General features: G+C 37.1%; 1 protein-coding gene across 4 annotated transcripts in view; it reads left to right on the top strand.

The window, feature by feature from the left end:
* The window catches only part of dync2h1 (dynein cytoplasmic 2 heavy chain 1), a 99,831-nt gene that overhangs the window by 16,531 nt on the left and 66,335 nt on the right, over positions 1 to 16,965 (top strand). For all 4 annotated transcript variants that reach the window (XM_077540644.1, XM_077540645.1, XM_077540643.1 and 1 more), the window contains 22 exons: positions 696 to 828; positions 921 to 1,038; positions 1,146 to 1,258; positions 1,764 to 1,877; positions 2,022 to 2,172; positions 4,661 to 4,866; positions 6,133 to 6,315; positions 6,623 to 6,805; positions 7,604 to 7,827; positions 8,006 to 8,121; positions 10,137 to 10,336; positions 10,439 to 10,570; positions 10,685 to 10,817; positions 10,909 to 11,116; positions 11,182 to 11,311; positions 12,829 to 12,984; positions 13,137 to 13,396; positions 14,443 to 14,689; positions 15,012 to 15,163; positions 15,278 to 15,422; positions 16,362 to 16,464; positions 16,612 to 16,776. In XM_077540644.1, coding sequence (XP_077396770.1) covers positions 696 to 828; positions 921 to 1,038; positions 1,146 to 1,258; positions 1,764 to 1,877; positions 2,022 to 2,172; positions 4,661 to 4,866; positions 6,133 to 6,315; positions 6,623 to 6,805; positions 7,604 to 7,827; positions 8,006 to 8,121; positions 10,137 to 10,336; positions 10,439 to 10,570; positions 10,685 to 10,817; positions 10,909 to 11,116; positions 11,182 to 11,311; positions 12,829 to 12,984; positions 13,137 to 13,396; positions 14,443 to 14,689; positions 15,012 to 15,163; positions 15,278 to 15,422; positions 16,362 to 16,464; positions 16,612 to 16,776 — 3,572 coding nt within the window. The remainder of the gene's footprint in view (positions 1 to 695; positions 829 to 920; positions 1,039 to 1,145; positions 1,259 to 1,763; positions 1,878 to 2,021; positions 2,173 to 4,660; positions 4,867 to 6,132; positions 6,316 to 6,622; positions 6,806 to 7,603; positions 7,828 to 8,005; positions 8,122 to 10,136; positions 10,337 to 10,438; positions 10,571 to 10,684; positions 10,818 to 10,908; positions 11,117 to 11,181; positions 11,312 to 12,828; positions 12,985 to 13,136; positions 13,397 to 14,442; positions 14,690 to 15,011; positions 15,164 to 15,277; positions 15,423 to 16,361; positions 16,465 to 16,611; positions 16,777 to 16,965) is intronic.

Raw genomic sequence — 16,965 nt, 5'->3', positions numbered from 1 at the left:
GTGATTTTCTATTCCTTTTTCTTTTACCTGTTGGTTAAGGTTATGGGTGAGCTGGAGTCTATCCCAGCTGACTTGAAGTGAGTGGGTGGTACAGCCTAGACTGGCCTCTTGTCATGGGGCATATTCCTGTTTCTTTTTAAACCAACAAAAATAGCCCCACTTATCCCTATTGACTTGTGTTTTTCAGCTGAAAAGGGTTTTACAATCTAAATTTCATTTTCATTTTCATTTTTTCATTTCATGTCATTTAGGTCTCATTAATACCAGTTGTATCATTTCCATGGGAAATGCTGTATAGTCAATGTAAATAATGCATTTAATCATGACTAGCCACTCCCCCCACCATCCCCGTCAAAGATCGATTCATTTTCTGACTTTATTGTAGCTCAGGTGTTCTTTGTGGGTCTTGGCTCCATTTTGTCCCCATGTAATCTAATCTATGATTCTATATTTCTAAATATCTGGAAACACCTTGGACAAGACCCCAGTAAGTTCTATAAAAGTATGCCTGGATGGCGTTTGGTGTTGAAGAAATTGACAAAGAACCTGACCTCAACCCCATCAAACACATTTGCAATGTGTAACTGTATATTTTATCATTTTCACATTCTGTGGGTGTGATGGCCAGGTCTCTCAATTTTTGACAGGATATGTACTGTCAACGTTAATTAACAGCAAAATCCCACGTGCCACAGGTCTATCATGTCCGATATCCAGAGGGACAACAGAGTCATTTCTCTGAGCTCAAGGGCTGGCATCAGAAACTCCCTGGTGACCATAATGGACCAGCTGCAGCGCTGCCAAAAGTCACTCAATGAGTTCCTGGAGGTACTATACATACACAGCAAAACTACCAAACACATGGCATCTAACCCTTCATGCATAACTCCTTCATACGAGTGTATGTGTGACTGTTTTAGGAGAAGCGTTCGGCCTTTCCAAGGTTTTATTTTATAGGAGATGATGATCTTTTAGAGATTCTCGGTCAAGCCACCAACCCAACCGTTATCCAGTCGCACCTCAGGAAAATGTTTGCAGGTCACAAGCCTTTATTCTGTGCATGTTTTTCGTCTGGATTTTCAGTGGACAGCATTCAAACCTTGAAACTCTGTAGCTTGAACAGGGAACCTAATCAATGTGTGCAGGCATCCATAGTGTTGTGTTTGATGAGCAGTGCCAGCACATTGTGGCCATGTGTTCATTGGACGGGGAGATGGTACCTCTCAGAAATACTGTTCATATATCCAGCCTTGTGGAGGTAAAAAAAAAAAAAAAAAAGACACACACGTCATTACAAATAGACTTTACACCAATCTGATTGGCTGGATCGAGATTGGCTGATATTTTGCATATTTATTAGAGCTGTCAAACGATTACATTTTTTAATCAGATTAATCACATCTTAGAATTCTGATTAATCACGATTAATCGCTTAATTAAAAAGGCTTTTTTAATCAGCAATTTTTGCCTGCCAAATTTAAAGAATACCTGTTATGTGTTATGTTTATTGTGTTATTGTTTATAGTTATATTTATTGCTCAAACACTGGTAAGGATCAACTGTGGTCAAAATTAATAGTGCGATTAATCTGTGCTAATAAATGATGAATGCAATATTTTTTTGTGATTAATTAGTGAATGCTTTAACTTTTTTTTCAAACTTGCTGAGCCGTGATCAGCCTAAAAATCCTAATTGTGTAAAGCCTAATTTCAATACAGACATAGTCTGTTGGCCTGTGTTACTAATTTATGTCTGCCTCATAGGTGTGGTTAAACGAACTGTCTAAAGAAATGAAGGGGACTTTGAGTGAAATGCTGTATGAATGTGTCACTGCAGGGAAAAAAGGTGACGTCGATCCCACATGTTATCCTTCACAAGTACGTATGCATCCTTTTTCTTTTGTTTTTTAAGACCTTAGTCCACTTCTCTTTTATTTATATTTGTTGTAATGTCTTTTTTTATGCAATATCTCCTTGAAATAAAAATGCCTGAAAAGTAAAAACTGCATTTTTGGGGTACAGATTTTGTGTCTTGCAGAGCAAATCCAATTCACTGAGGATGTAGAGCGAGCACTCAAGGAACACAATCTACAGCAGCTAGAGTTGGAACTCACTGCCAAGCTGGAGCACTACACCACAGTTGACACCAGCTCTGATGATCAGACAAATACAGGCAAGCCTACTGTTGTACTGTATGTGTTTGTGCATGCATTAGTGGACGTTCACTTGAAATGGGAGGGCAACCAAAAACATTTCTTGACAATAATATGCGTTTACTTGTGCAGCCCACGAACGTCACATGACTAAACTCACATAACAGGTGAGCCATGATTCATAATTACATGCGCAACTGTGATGTCATTTTCAGTCGACAGCAAGTGGCAAAATGGCCGTCCCATGACATGGATAAAAAATAGGTGGATTGTGCTGATCAACTCATATTACACAAACACAATAAAAATTAGAATGCTATAGACTAGTGGGGGGGACATAGAACATATTATTGTTAAGAAGATTTTTCTTTCAGGAAGAATGCTACATGTATTTATTTGGCACAGCTGTGTGTAATTGTGCAGTCTAGTCCAATATTGATAATGACGGTTATCTAGTCACGTGCTCAATAAATGTCGGCCATTTTTGTTATTTTTTAAATGTTTTTTAAAGTTATTAAATGCCCATGAAAAATAATGACATTATCAAATTAACTATAGACAAAATATCATTTTTTTGCTACAAACGGAGTACATAAATGACATTTCCCTTTAAATCCATTATACAGTATATATATTACAGTCATTCATTTGTTTTCTGAACTGCTTACAAACAAACAAAATACAAACTAGTAAATACATAAAGAAAACATTTCTTATTTAAGGTGAGAAACAATAGCTAAAAGGCATCTATCTGGAAATAACTAAAAATGACAAAGAAAAAAAGATATCAAGTGCAATTAAAATGTAAGTTGTAAACTGACAACAGTGAAATATTTGATGTCATGTGCAATATGTGCCAGTTAGTTAGGTAGCCTTTAGGTGCACAGATTGTAATACTGTCGCTTCAGTTCCAAGATGTTGGCCCACCTTCCATGCTGTGAGGAGTTATGGAGCTATTGTGATGGAACATTGTTAACATAATATGGAGCAGTTTTTGTATTCCACTGCACCTTCTCTTGTCGCTAGCTTTTTTTTTTTTTTTTTTTTTTTGTGCGGTGACATCCATTTTGATTTCCTACAAACACACTACTTAACCACTTGGGTTTAGTAAGGTTGTTTATGTCCAGTGGGGGGGGGTAATGGTTTATGAAAGGAACAGACTATTGTAATGAACAGTTTTAAAATCAGCACTGCCTGTTTTAAAGCTGTTTATTGAGTGTCTACTATTAGATAATGTGAGGAGTTCCTACTTCCTAGTTTGCAGAGATAACACAATAATGATATTCACTCGTATACTTTCAGTCAGTGTCAATACAAGACAATAAACATTATGTTTAATAAGCATAAATAAGCATTTTGTTGTCTAAAAGGCCTATTTATATTAATCAGTTGTGCACATTTCAGGACATTCATTCTCTTTGTGCTAATATAGTATTTTCCTGCACCCTAGTGACAACACAAAGATGATCATTATAGAACACTAGAACCAATATAAAATAATTCAATGGATACTCCAAAGGTAAGATGAAGAGATGAAGGACAAACTAAGGGGCACAGCCCAGTCTCTGATGCATGAATTATTTAGATGAAGTGGTTGTGTGTATTCAAAAATGCATTTTGTGTGCTTTCTTTACATCTTCGTTGCTAACCAGACATCTTTCAAAATGAACTCAACAGTATATGACTGTAAAGTGTTCCCTTGCTACTTTGTGGTTCAATTATGGCAGATTTTCATTTGTGACCAATTTGTGACATTTGTAACCCAGTTTCTGGTTATGGTAAGCACTTTAAAAAACAAAAAAACTTAATCAGCAGATAGGTACTTATTCTACTTTTTACATGCTAAAAGTTAAATTTACTAAGTGTAACAAGTGTTTAGATACGTGGGAACAGTGTGTATTTGGGGGTGGGGGGGTCATAATGGTTTAATAGAGGTGTAAGTGTAACAACAATAAAATTTTAAAAAAAATGAATAAAATAAAACGTAAATAAATAAATAAATAAATAAACAAATAAAAGTCAACCTCTACTAATTCGCTTAATGTGGGGGGCTTGGAACGAATCACCAGCAAAAAGTGAGGTGACAATGTAGTCCTTTTCAGAGCATGCATGGATAGCAGTGGAATTAATATTAAGAGTTTCTCTGTGAGTTGGTAATTATGAAGCTAATGTAATGATTCTTGCTAACTGATTTGTGTGAGTAATTTGAATGCTTGAAGAAATGAACTTATGTTCAACCTATTTGTTCTTCTCGCAATTTATTCAATGGTAATTGTTATAATAAACACCATTGTAAACAAATACAATTAATGTATTTGCATGCATCATCGTTAAAATGCCTTAACTAATTTAAATGCTTAGTTCACTGATAGAATTTTTGTTGTATTGCAAGTTAGAAGGTGACAATTAGGAATAAGACGATTATTGTATACTCTGCATATACTTTACATTTCATGTATTATCATATTTCACCCATGCACTTTTTGATATAATAATGCCCCTGTACAGACACTGGTATTCTGCAGCTGAAGTTGAAGGCCTTGATCCTGGACATAATCCACAACATCAGTGTGGTGAAGCAGCTGCAGCAAGAAGGCGTGAGCAGCGTTGAGGCCTGGGCCTGGCAGAAGCAACTTCGCTTCTACATGGGACCGGATAAATGCTGCCACATTCATATGGTGGATGCGCAATTCAGCTACACCTACGAGTACCAGGTGGGTAACTGCAACTGATTATGTCTCTTTTGTTTTTCTTGGAACAGTCCACCTCCTGCACACATTCATTCTCCTTGAGCATGACCTTGTGATTTATTGAAGAGGACATCTGCAAGGATCCCTTCCGTAATGCTGGCACACACTCGATTCCAATTATATGTGTCACCATTAATCATTGTCCCTAAAAGATATGAAAATTGGACTTGTCTAAAAATAGCAAAATCATCATTGGAAGTCAGAATCTAAATGGGAAGATAAAGTTGGTGCCTAACATTTAATTCACATTAGCCTGTGTGGGAGAGTAGCCACTCAAAAGGAAGTCATTTGTCAGACATCAAATTTGACTATATAGAGCATTTTAGCCAGATAAATGACTCATTTCATGCTACTCAGTAGAGTGTAGTCCTCTGCTCACCCTGTCCTCATTTGGATCAAGACCAAAATGTACACCTGGCTTGATACCCACATCCTGTATATGCCTGAATTACACGTTTCTGAGATGTTAAAATACCAAAAAAAAAACAAAAAAAAACTTAATTTGGACCCGAATGTAATCTGTACTTTTACTACTTTGCCTTCCACCACTAAATTTCAGTGTTATTGAAAAATCGTAATAACAAATATAGAATCAAACGGCAATGAAAGCATTGCATATGTTATAATTTGAGTAACACTATGGCAAGCCTTAGTGAGGTAGTAATACCACTAACGTTCATAGCATTGTATAACAGAGCAGAATTATTATTATTATTATTAATAACAACACTGTTGTCTCTGGAACTCTTGGTTTCTGTCAAATGAAAAGTGTATGAACCTCTGAAAAGTTTTTTTTGTTTTTGTTTTTCTCAAAAGCTATAGAAAGTAAATTTGGAAATACAGTTTTTAATTGGACACTGGTATGGACATGTCTATCCATACTCATTCCTGTTTACAGCAACCAGTAAAGTGTCTTTGGTATGTCGACACCATCATTTTGGGAACTTTTCAGGTGCAGATTTCTTAATGTACCAGGAATAACTACCATTTGGGGGAGCTGTTTATTAAAGAATGGATAAAAGTGAATGCACAGTGAGCTCATTTGAAGAGACACTGAAAACATCTGTCATTTTGTTTTTCTGGTCGTCAAATTGTTTTCAGATTCTGTCTCTTAATCATCCACCGGCTTTCTCTCTATTCTCATTGTATCATACTGTCGTCCTCTTGATCTTCTCTTTTACTCTCAATTCCCTCTCCATTTTCTTTCTCTCTCTCTTTGTTGTCTCGCAGGGAAATGCGGCGAAGCTGGTGCACACTCCACTGACTGATAAATGCTACCTGACTCTGACTCAGGCCATGAAGATGGGGCTTGGGGGGAACCCCTACGGGCCAGCTGGAACTGGCAAGACTGAGTCTGTCAAAGCCCTGGGTGGGCTGTTTGGACGCCAGGTGTTGGTGTTCAATTGTGATGAGGTAGAACCCGTACTCAAAATCCTTCATTTTAGATAATGAAAGACTTATTAATCACAGGCTTTATACTACAAGCAAGACATGACTAATTTTTGGATGTAGCTTTTAAACACTAAATAAATCTTGGTGTCGAACAAGGCTAAATATTATCACATTGTGTATCTTTAGAGATCGGTACATTGTGTATAGACAAATAATTATGTTCTTTAATATTTGTTTGCCAGCTCATGTTATGAATAATTACAGATCTGTGACTTCAAAAGGAAGATGAAAATGAAAGTCTCTTTTCCCGTTTTGTCTGCTTACACAGGGTATTGATGTGAAATCAATGGGACGCATTTTTGTGGGCTTGGTGAAGTGTGGCGCTTGGGGCTGCTTTGACGAGTTCAATCGTTTGGAGGAGGCAGTGCTATCTGCAGTTTCTATGCAGATTCAAGCCATTCAAGACTCCCTTAAACATCACAAGCACACATGCGAACTGATGGGAAGGGAGGTCAGTGAATACGAACTAATGCAATACCATTTAGTTTTGCAAGTACGGATACAAAGCTAATTTAAGTGTCTTAATGCCTCTGTTCTTAGATGATTCTCTTGCTTAGTTCAGTGGCTCTTTATAGTATACCTGTACTGTAGACATGTATTGTACTTTACTGTTGGGGTGCATTAGTTTAAGCCTATTTATTCGGAACCTAATTCAACATTTATTCTCTCATGTCCCAGAAACATATAAATACGTTCTATTTTAAATGTTTTAAGTGTCCCAAAGACGCATTTATACGTTTTTTTGTGTTTATTTTGTTTGTTTTTTGTTCTTTTAACGCTAGAGCATACAGAAGGCTTTGATGCAGCCTCTCAACTGCAAACAACGGTTGAAGAAATGATAGTTATTTCACAAACGGCCAGCAAGTGGCAGCAGAGTAAAGGAGTTTTAAATCGATTTGTAAATAATGATGAAACTTAGCAATATTCTAATGCTAATTGCTTCAAAACGAAACAGATAGAAATATACTTTTTTTCCCTGATGAAAGAAGAGACTTTAATCTTTCTTTCGGTAGGTTCCATGTTTTCATAGTAATAGAACACGATATTCTGTGGGCCTTGCAAAATCAGTCAAAATCCAGTAAAACAGCCGGGAGTGAAGGGAATTGCTTTTGTGAAAATGACTGGGAGTGAATGAGTTAATCTTCTACAAAGTAAATTAGTCTACCAATGAATATTTATTTTATTTTATTTTATTTTATTTTATTTTATTTTATTTTATTTTATTTTATTTTATCTCTCCCCCTTGCAGGTTGAATTAGACCCCAATTCTGGAGTGTTCATCACCCTGAACCCAGCAGGAAAAGGTTACGGAGGCCGACAGAAACTTCCAGACAACCTAAAGCAGCTGTTCAGGCCAGTGGCCATGAGCCGACCTGACAATGAGCTTATCGCTGAAGTCATTTTGTATTCTGAGGGCTTCAAAAACGGAGAATTACTGGGTCGCAAACTGGTTGCAATCTTTAACCTGGCCAGGTATAACTTGTATTCAGTTGTGCTGTAAGTGTTGGCTGTGTTTTACAGTAAAAACCTTGTAACAGCAATGGCTTCTATCGCAGTCTATTGATTCTTTGAAAAAGTTATGTTCGTACTTAGACCGGCCCTGCAGTCAATTGAGAATGGTTAAGCAAGCTTCTTTTCTTTTTGTGTCTAGGGAGCTATTGACCCCACAACAGCACTACGACTGGGGTTTGCGTGCTTTGAAGACAGTGCTGAAGGCCTGTGGTAGTTTGCTGCAGCAACAGCGAAAGAGTCATGACAAGGACAAAAGTGAGACCCTCTATGAATACTTTCAATATTTAAAATATCGCAAAACATCAGTACTTTTTCTAGCAGGGCCACCTATCTGGTGACCTCAAGCCAGCAAAAACTTCAATTTTATAAGCAGCTGAAAACTTTGGGGACCAACGGATGTGGATTTTTTTTTAGGTATCTGCCGAGTCCAGTGATTGGTAGGAAAAAAATTAATAGAATAACTTAATGCATACAAAAAAAAATAACCAAAGATATGAATGTCGCGTAAATTGGATTGCTGCCTCAAAGAATAGCGTAGCAACTCAAGTATAATATCTGCTCTACCCTCAAGCGCCACTAAGGGAACCACATCTGTTTTTAGTTACAGAAACTGATAATAAGAAACTTTTTTTAAAACAGTCCTTTATGTGAAGGTTGCTAAACTGATATAAGTTTGAGTTCAGTTTCATCATAATAGAGATTAATAATTTGATCACGCACACACACATGGAATCAAGTTCTTTATATGGATGTTCAACATCTGCTTGCTACTCCTACGGCAACATACAAGAGAGGGTTAGGATTCTATACTACATTCAAGCTAAATGAATGCCAAAATTCCTGAGAGGAAGGGTTTGAACAAACAGCAAATTGTCCATCGAGTGTTCCGGTGCGACAATGTAAGCCTCCTTTCCACAAGTCTGTCCTTTCCTGAGAAGTAACAGGCCTTCGCAAAGCAGCTGAAGGGTTCCCAGGTGGTTTCTTTGCTTTGAAATTGGCGGGAGTCACCCGGTGTGGGCAAATGTGGCTGTCCAAACTGTTGGTAATATTCATTACACGAATTAAAGGCAGAACATTTGATTATTTTACAATACTTTGTTTGTATTTTAGTGTTTGTTTAACTTTATATCAGAGAGGAATGCCTTTAACATGAAATCACATTTCTTGTACTCTATTATTTTCTTTTCCGTGAAGTGATTACAGTACTTCAAAATTAAAAAGGGTCATGCCTTTCTTGCATATCAAACAAAATATGCCATCTTTGAAATATATGATGCACAGAGTTGAACTGAAATGACTATAAACCTTCCATCCATCCATTATCCGTAATTCCGTACCACTTACTATAATGTTTAAGCATGAATATGGATCTTATCCATATATATATATGCTTAAAAATATTGTGTCTTAATGGGCAGGCATGTGAGAGGATGGAGAATTATGTCATTCACACCGAATAATTTTCTGTCAGCCATGCATGTCCTTTACTTCTTGCTCATACCTACTAAACACTAGCGTTTACTTTTTCATAATAAATTATAGGTTTTACAGTATTGGCAAAACTATGGCCAATTATTATTTTTTGGAAAGGCCCAGTATCAACTAATATAATTGGCTGATTGATGAATTGGTCGGGCCCCAAAAAACATCTGATTAATTTATAGTTGTACAATACTGGCAGAGGAGCTTAATTTACTTATTTGGAAAGCAATACAGTATATTGGTTTTATGAAGCACATTTAAGGCTATGCAACGTTTTGATAACCTCAGGCTGTAATTTCTTCTTTGCTTTGCTACTGTACTGTATACTGTTTCTAACTTTTTCTTTGTGCCACTTCCATTCTCTTTCTCTCCCTCTCTCTCTCTGTCCCTCTCCCTCTTAAATCCCAATTCCTTGTGGTCTACCACCCACCCGTTATCTGCTCAACACACTCATGTCCACCCGTGCGCGCACACGCACGCACACACACTCCCCATACCCCTCCTTGTGTCCCAAGCCTCTCTGGTGTTTGACTCAGTGTGCAGTCCAGTAAAGTATTCTACAGTACTCTGAATAAACCACACTTGGGCAGTCTTTGCAATCTCTGAAAGCAAGCCACACTCTAAACAACAAATAGTGATTTTTTTTTATTATTTTTTTTATTTTATTTTTTTGTACTTCCAATTTAGTCAAGCTTTTTTTTTTTCACCCGGAAAGTTTTTTTTCTTTATTCGTCATACTCTAATTCAAATGATTTTGATTTTGTTTCCCTTATATTATGTGTATGCAGTTCAAGAGATCAATCTTGTGGTCCAGGCATTGCGACTTAACACCATGTCCAAGCTGACGTTTGCTGATAGCTCGCGGTTCGACACCTTGCTCAGAGACGTCTTCTCCGGGGTCAGTTTCACTGATGTTGAGGACCTGATCCTCACTGAGGCCCTGGAACAGGTCTACAAAGAGAATCGACTAGAGCCCATACCTACTCAGGTGTGTGTGTGTCCGTGCTTTCAATCACTTTTTCAGATTTGCTATAAACATACAAGACAGTTATACCTTTAAACAATTTTTTGTGTGTTTTTGTGTGCGCAGCTCAAAAAAGCGCTAGAGCTGAATGAGCAGCTAAGGCAACGCATGGGCGTCGTGATAGTAGGGCCAAGTGGAGCGGGCAAGTCTACCCTGTGGAGGATGCTTCGGGCTGCTCTTTATAAGACAGGCAGAGTGGTAATTAATATTATTTATTCTGACTTTTAAACCCATCAGTTCCGGTTGGTTACAGGTAATTATTGTAAAAATTGACACATTTCAGTTTCGGTACGTTGTTGTCTTATTTTGTAGGTAAAGCTGTACACAGTGAACCCTAAGGCAATGCCTAAACAGCAACTTCTGGGACATATTGACATAGACACCAGAGAGTGGGCTGATGGCGTCCTGACACATAGCGCCAGAAATGTGGTCAAAGAATCCCAGGGTGAGATAATGGTTGATTATGAAATATGTTTGTTTTATTTTATGTTCATTCATATTGTTTATTTATTTATTTATTTATTTATTATCCCCAGATGTAAGCTCTTGGATTGTGTGCGATGGTGATATTGATCCAGAGTGGATTGAGAGTCTGAATTCTGTGCTCGACGATAATCGCCTTTTAACAATGCCAAGTGGAGAACGTATCCAGTTCGGACCCAATGTCAACTTCCTGTTTGAGACTCACGACCTGAGCTGTGCCTCCCCAGCTACAATATCTCGCATGGGCATGATCTTTCTCAGGTCAGTGTTGCAATTTTTTTTCCCCATTATTTTCCCTGTTTTAACAACGCTTCTAATTGTTTTAGTGATGAGGACATTGATGTGGGTGCCTTGGTGAAATCGTGGTTGTGGAATCAACCCGAGCAGTGTCGCTCTAGTTTAGAAAACTGGCTGGGAGATTACTTCCAACGAGCTCTCGACTGGGTCCTCAAACAGGTAACTTTTACCCTGATTCTGCAGTAAATATTTAGTCGACATTTCATTGGGGACTTCTACACAAATAATGACTTCCAAGGCCGTTCTTCATAATCCTCAACATTATGAACTATTGTTCTACAACATTATAAACTACTAGGGGTGAAAGATTTTGGAAAATAACATAATTGCAATTTAATTTGCGATTATTTTTTTCAAGGTTTTATCATGTATATTTCAAGAAACAAACCTTATTAGATCTATTACACATATGAAACTAAGATAAAGGCAAATGAAGCGTTAATTAATGAAAGTAATACAGAACCAACACAGTCACTATTTATTAAATTAAACACAATGACATTTTATGACTTGGTTGAGTTTAAAATAGCACAAATAATGTATAAAGCTTACAACAATCTACTCTGCCACAGTATTCAGAAGCTATTTGAAATTAGAGAGAGTCCTTATAACCAGGGGTACAAGCATCTACAAAAAAACAAAATAAGAACAAATATTAAGCAAAGGTGTGTTTCTGAGGTGTCAAATTGTGGAATCATTTTGGTAATGACTTGAAAAGATGCAAGTTAATTGTTGAGTTTAAAAACATGTTTAAAAGATAAGGTCAAGAGCATTATTTAAATCAGACATGAGCTAGTACAATTGCAGAAATCTAATTTCTTTTTTCGATGTACTATTATTAGTGTAATGAAAATTGTAAATGTGAGTATGGGGATGTATTATTATTGTGTATGCCTAAGAAATTCATGTAGGTACGCTCCTAACAAATGTATGTATGTTAAAGTGTAATGCAGGATTAAACATTTTCTTTTATTGTAATGTATTCATTTATTGTATTAATAATGTAATAAGTTAAAATATACAAAGAATAAGGGGTAGGACGAGATACGTTTTTAACTTCTTCGTACTCCCTTTGGACATGTGAACAATCATGAATGGTTGCTATCCGTTTCCTCTTTCTTTAAATTTTTATTTGCTACTTGTGTATGTTTATATGTTCAATAAATAAACAAAGTCATTTTATGTACTACAATTATGGTTTTAAACGTACTAAATACCTTGACGTGCAGTCATGTAAACCTTACTACCATAAAATAATTCTGCCACACAAGGGTGGTGTAAATATAATATACTACTGTAAATCACCAAGAAAACACAAATTAAAGAGTAGATTACTAATAGTAAATATAATGGTGATGATAAAAAAAATAAAGAAATAACTAGTGGATTGACTGATCAGTTCACTTATTAGATGGGCTCAAATAAAATACATGCACAAACCTGTTTATATAACATGAATTTTATTAATAATTAATTAGGCTTTTTTAATTATAGTGATAGCATACATACTTATTTTGAGTTTGGGTATGTAGATTATATATCGTACTTGTAACATACATAGCTGAAAAGTTTTTGAAAACAGTCGGGCGATTGTGTTGAAAGCATTTAATTTGACATGGAGAAAAAGTGTGCAGACAAATGGGGAAACTGTTCTTTTCTCTGTTTTCCTCCTTGAGAATGACTTTGTGGTGGAGACCAGTCTGGTGGGCACAGTACTTAACGGTCTGTCACACCTCAGTGCTGTGACAGTGCGTGGTCAGTTCATTATTGGTCTTCTGAGAGGTTTAGGAGGAAACCTCAACCTCAAAACAAGACAAGAGTTTGCCAAAGAGGTGAGCACTTATGTTTGTTTGTTTTTAGAAGCACATTGTGGGATTGTATTTTGCTATGGTGTTTGCATTCACAATTCATATTTATTGTCGCCTGTGGAGTGTAGAGTAGACGATGCATACACATTTCTTCTCCCATATTTTCTTCTTTTTAGTTGCTGAGCTGGGCCAGTGAAACCCCACCAAACAGCAAAAAGCCACTTGATACCTACTATGACTCTGACAGCGGCCATCTTGCAGCGTATACATTGCAGCGGCCTGACAGTCTCAGGCTGGAGCAGCTCTCTCATTCAAATTCACTGCCTGTTATTGAGACTCCAGATATGCAGAGGGCACTTCACTGCTTCTCCCCCTGGCTCACTGCTCAACACAAGCAACCCTTCATGGTAGTGGGACCAGAAGGCTGCGGGAAGGGGTAACTACACACGGATGTGGAAAGTACATGCACTCAACAAACTCTTGATTAGATAGACTTGCTTAATCTACTGTGATGCAAAATTAGAGCTGTATCAACTATTCTGCCTGAAAAGTATGCTGAATTTTGAACAACACCATCTAATCATTGCTACAGTAATTAGGACACTTTTTTTTGTTTTTATTGTGCTTCTATTGACATTGTCAATCAAAAGGTTTACTAGTCTTCCACATGCAAGTCCTGCGTTTATGACGTCACGTCTGCTCTTTGTTGATTGTATCTTTTCATTGTCTGTTTGGTAAGGTTCGTTCCACCACGTAAGTGGGGTTCAAATCCCATCGCAGACTATTTATTTAATATTATTCAATGATATTTCATAATTTATCAGCTTCACAAAATATATCTTTCAATATGCTTAATCCTTCAGTTTTTTTTTCTTTCAGAAATTGCGCATGGCTAGCTAGTACTTTCCAATGTTTTCCCATCAAGCATCATCTATGTATCACTGGCGCTTTCTTAAACCAGCTTAATTTAATTTATTTAGTCTTGTTTTGGCCACATTAAGAGAAATTGCAAGGATTTTTGGCTAAGTTGCCCAAATATAAACACGGTTGCGGTCAACTCTTGTCTTTATTAAAGGTTATTTGGTTCAAAAATACCTTTAGAAGTTGCCTAAAAAGCAATTGCATTCACTTTCCTCACATGATGGAATTAAAGGATTGAGCTTCCCTCACTTTGTTTTACTTGCATGACTTTTATTGCCCAAGTGCTATTCTCACTTTGCTGTAGAGGTCATTGTTTTGGTCAATGTCTTCAGACAGCATTCTATGTAGTGAGTAAACAGAATGAATACACATTTGTTGTTTCACTTCCAATTATTCTCTGTTTATTTCACCCATTAATTGGGTCCTCCTGTATCGTCAATGTCCCCCTCTTGTGTCCCATACAAGCCAAAATAATATCAAAACAATGCTGTTTAATGGTTGTCTTGGACCATTACAAGTACTGAATAACCAAGCCCTAAAAAATGTTTTCCTAACATCTAGAATGCTCCTGCGCTTTGCCTTCTCCCGGCTCCGCTCCACCCAAGTGGCGGTGGTCCACTGTAGCGCCCAGACCTCATCTCGCCACGTCCTCCAAAAGCTCAATCAGACCTGTCTACTGCTCAGCTCCAACACCGGTCGAGTTTTCAGACCCAAGGACTGTGAGAACTTGATTCTCTACCTAAAAGACATCAACCTACCTAAACCTGACAAATGGGGGACAAGCAACCTCACAGCCTTCCTGCAACAGGTACACATTTTGTATAAAGAGGACGTGCATTCAACTGAATACCAAGCATCAAAGAACTATTCTAAATGTACTCACTTCAAAGCAGTAATCTGTCAGTATTACCCTTTAATCTGTTTAAATGAGATGGTTAAAAGTGTGCTAACTTATTTAGAAGATGCTCTCATCACACATCAGCAGTTAGACTGCTGAAGGCATGAATAATAATTTGCTGTGATTGAATAAGAAATGTTATTTAATGACAAACAGCATCTTTAATCTATGCAAGCATGCATATGGATTTAGCAACAATTGGTTTGCACAATACAATGTTTTCCCTCTCTAGGTGTTGACATATAAAGGGTTCTATGATGAAAATCTGGAGTGGGTGAGCCTGGAGAACATTCAGGTGGTGGCCTCAATGTCAACAGGTGGAGCTGTTGGGAGCCATTTGCTAACGTCCCGCTTTACATCGATAGTTCGCATCTGCTCCATAGAGTAAGTGCAGTGCTAAATGCTCCTTCTTGATTATTATTTCCCCACTATCAACTTCATCATTATACATTTATCTGTTTCTGCTATTCTCTGTCTCCATCTGCTTTGGTGCATCAGCTATCCAGACCGGGAGCAGCTGCAGACTATCTACTCTGCGTACCTGCAGCCAATTCTCCAACATAGCCTGGGTAGCCAAGCATCCTGGGCCAGCACAGGGAAAACACACCAGCTGGCTGGTACGCTGGTGCAGCTCTATGAACAGGTATTGAATTGGACTGGACATTTATGTCAACGTCTGTATTTGTGGCCAAACTATTTTCTGAATTACTGAAAGCATAATCACTAATGAGTACAACATGGATTACATGCTTTGACTTTATAAATGGGCATTTGTTCATTAATAATTTCACTGAAACATCACTCTATGATGTTCTAAAGCAGTATAATAGTTGTTCTTTCCTTCGTATTATTATGTTGTGAAATGCATAGTACTTAGACTACACACTTCTCGTGTTGTTAGCATACATATTAATAGAATTTAAGTAGGGGTGTGCATGTGTCCACCAAAGAGTATTCGATACAATTCTCGATACATGAGGTACAATATGATTCAAGCACCTGTTTGTTTAGGTTCAGTCGGATTACAATTCGTTTCAATATGATATGGCAGTAGCTCTTGTTATGTTTATTAGTATGCAACAATATGTACAAGCTCGCCAAAGCTCAAACTATACAACTTAATTAAATTCAAAGAAACAAAAGATCATCTGCATCATCAGACTGATTTTTATCTGGTCTACATCTCACACAAATAAAGATTCAATGGGTATGGGGTGTAATACGATTGACGGATGCAAAAATGTTAAAAGAAAACAATTTGATTCGGTTTGCTGAATCAAAACCAATTTTCTGATTCAAATCGGGCTTTTTTTTTTTTTTTCTTTTCTTGTTACATCCCTAAGTGTAACGATAATATTATTGTTCAGCTGTATTAACAGTGATTATTCAAAATTTGTCACACAACTGATCAATGTTGTTTTTTTCTTTTCTTTTTTTGTGAAGTTCAGTTAAAAATGCATTCATTGCATACAGGCTACAAAGTATATGAAACAGTATAAATCATTTGCTTAATGTGACTTGAAGTGTGATATACTATACATTTTGGACACATTTGACCAATTATTTTGTGTCTTTGTGTCAGGTGAAAGCCAAGTTTACAGTGGATGACCATAGTCACTACCTTTTTACCCCGTGTATCCTGACAGAATGGGTCCTCAGCTTGTTACGATATGACCTCACTGCAGGTAATCTAATACATGGGGAACTTTTTTTTTTTTTTGCAACTTTTCATTCTCATTTGGTAATAGAACTATTATAGTTTAGTGAAATAACGTAAAATACATTATTAATTCTTTTTTTTATTATTATTATTTTTTTAATGTATTTTCAAGCTCAATCAGATGTGACCGACAGTGTGCTGGTGGTGGTAGCACACGAGGCAAGAAGGCTTTTCAGAGACCGGCTAGTTTCTTCCAAAGATCTTTATGCCTTTGATAATATCCTCTCCTCCATCTTCCGCGAGGACTGGAGCTCTGATGCTCTGGAAAACATCACTGGTAGGAGATCTCTTTCTGTCGTGCTCCTTCCTCATTTCTTACCTATACAAAACGAAACAGTTTTCTAAGATGGGGAAGATTTCTACAAGGAACTGACTGACACATAAGGGATTAAAAGGAAGATAAAAGTATCCGTTCTAACACTTGTACGCTCCTACACATTCACGAAATGACTCATCCTGTCAATGG

The sequence above is a fragment of the Festucalex cinctus genome, chromosome 13 (assembly GCF_051991245.1).
Source record: "Festucalex cinctus isolate MCC-2025b chromosome 13, RoL_Fcin_1.0, whole genome shotgun sequence".
NCBI lineage: Eukaryota > Metazoa > Chordata > Actinopteri > Syngnathiformes > Syngnathidae > Festucalex > Festucalex cinctus.
This window is presented reverse-complemented; position numbering and strand designations above follow the sequence as displayed.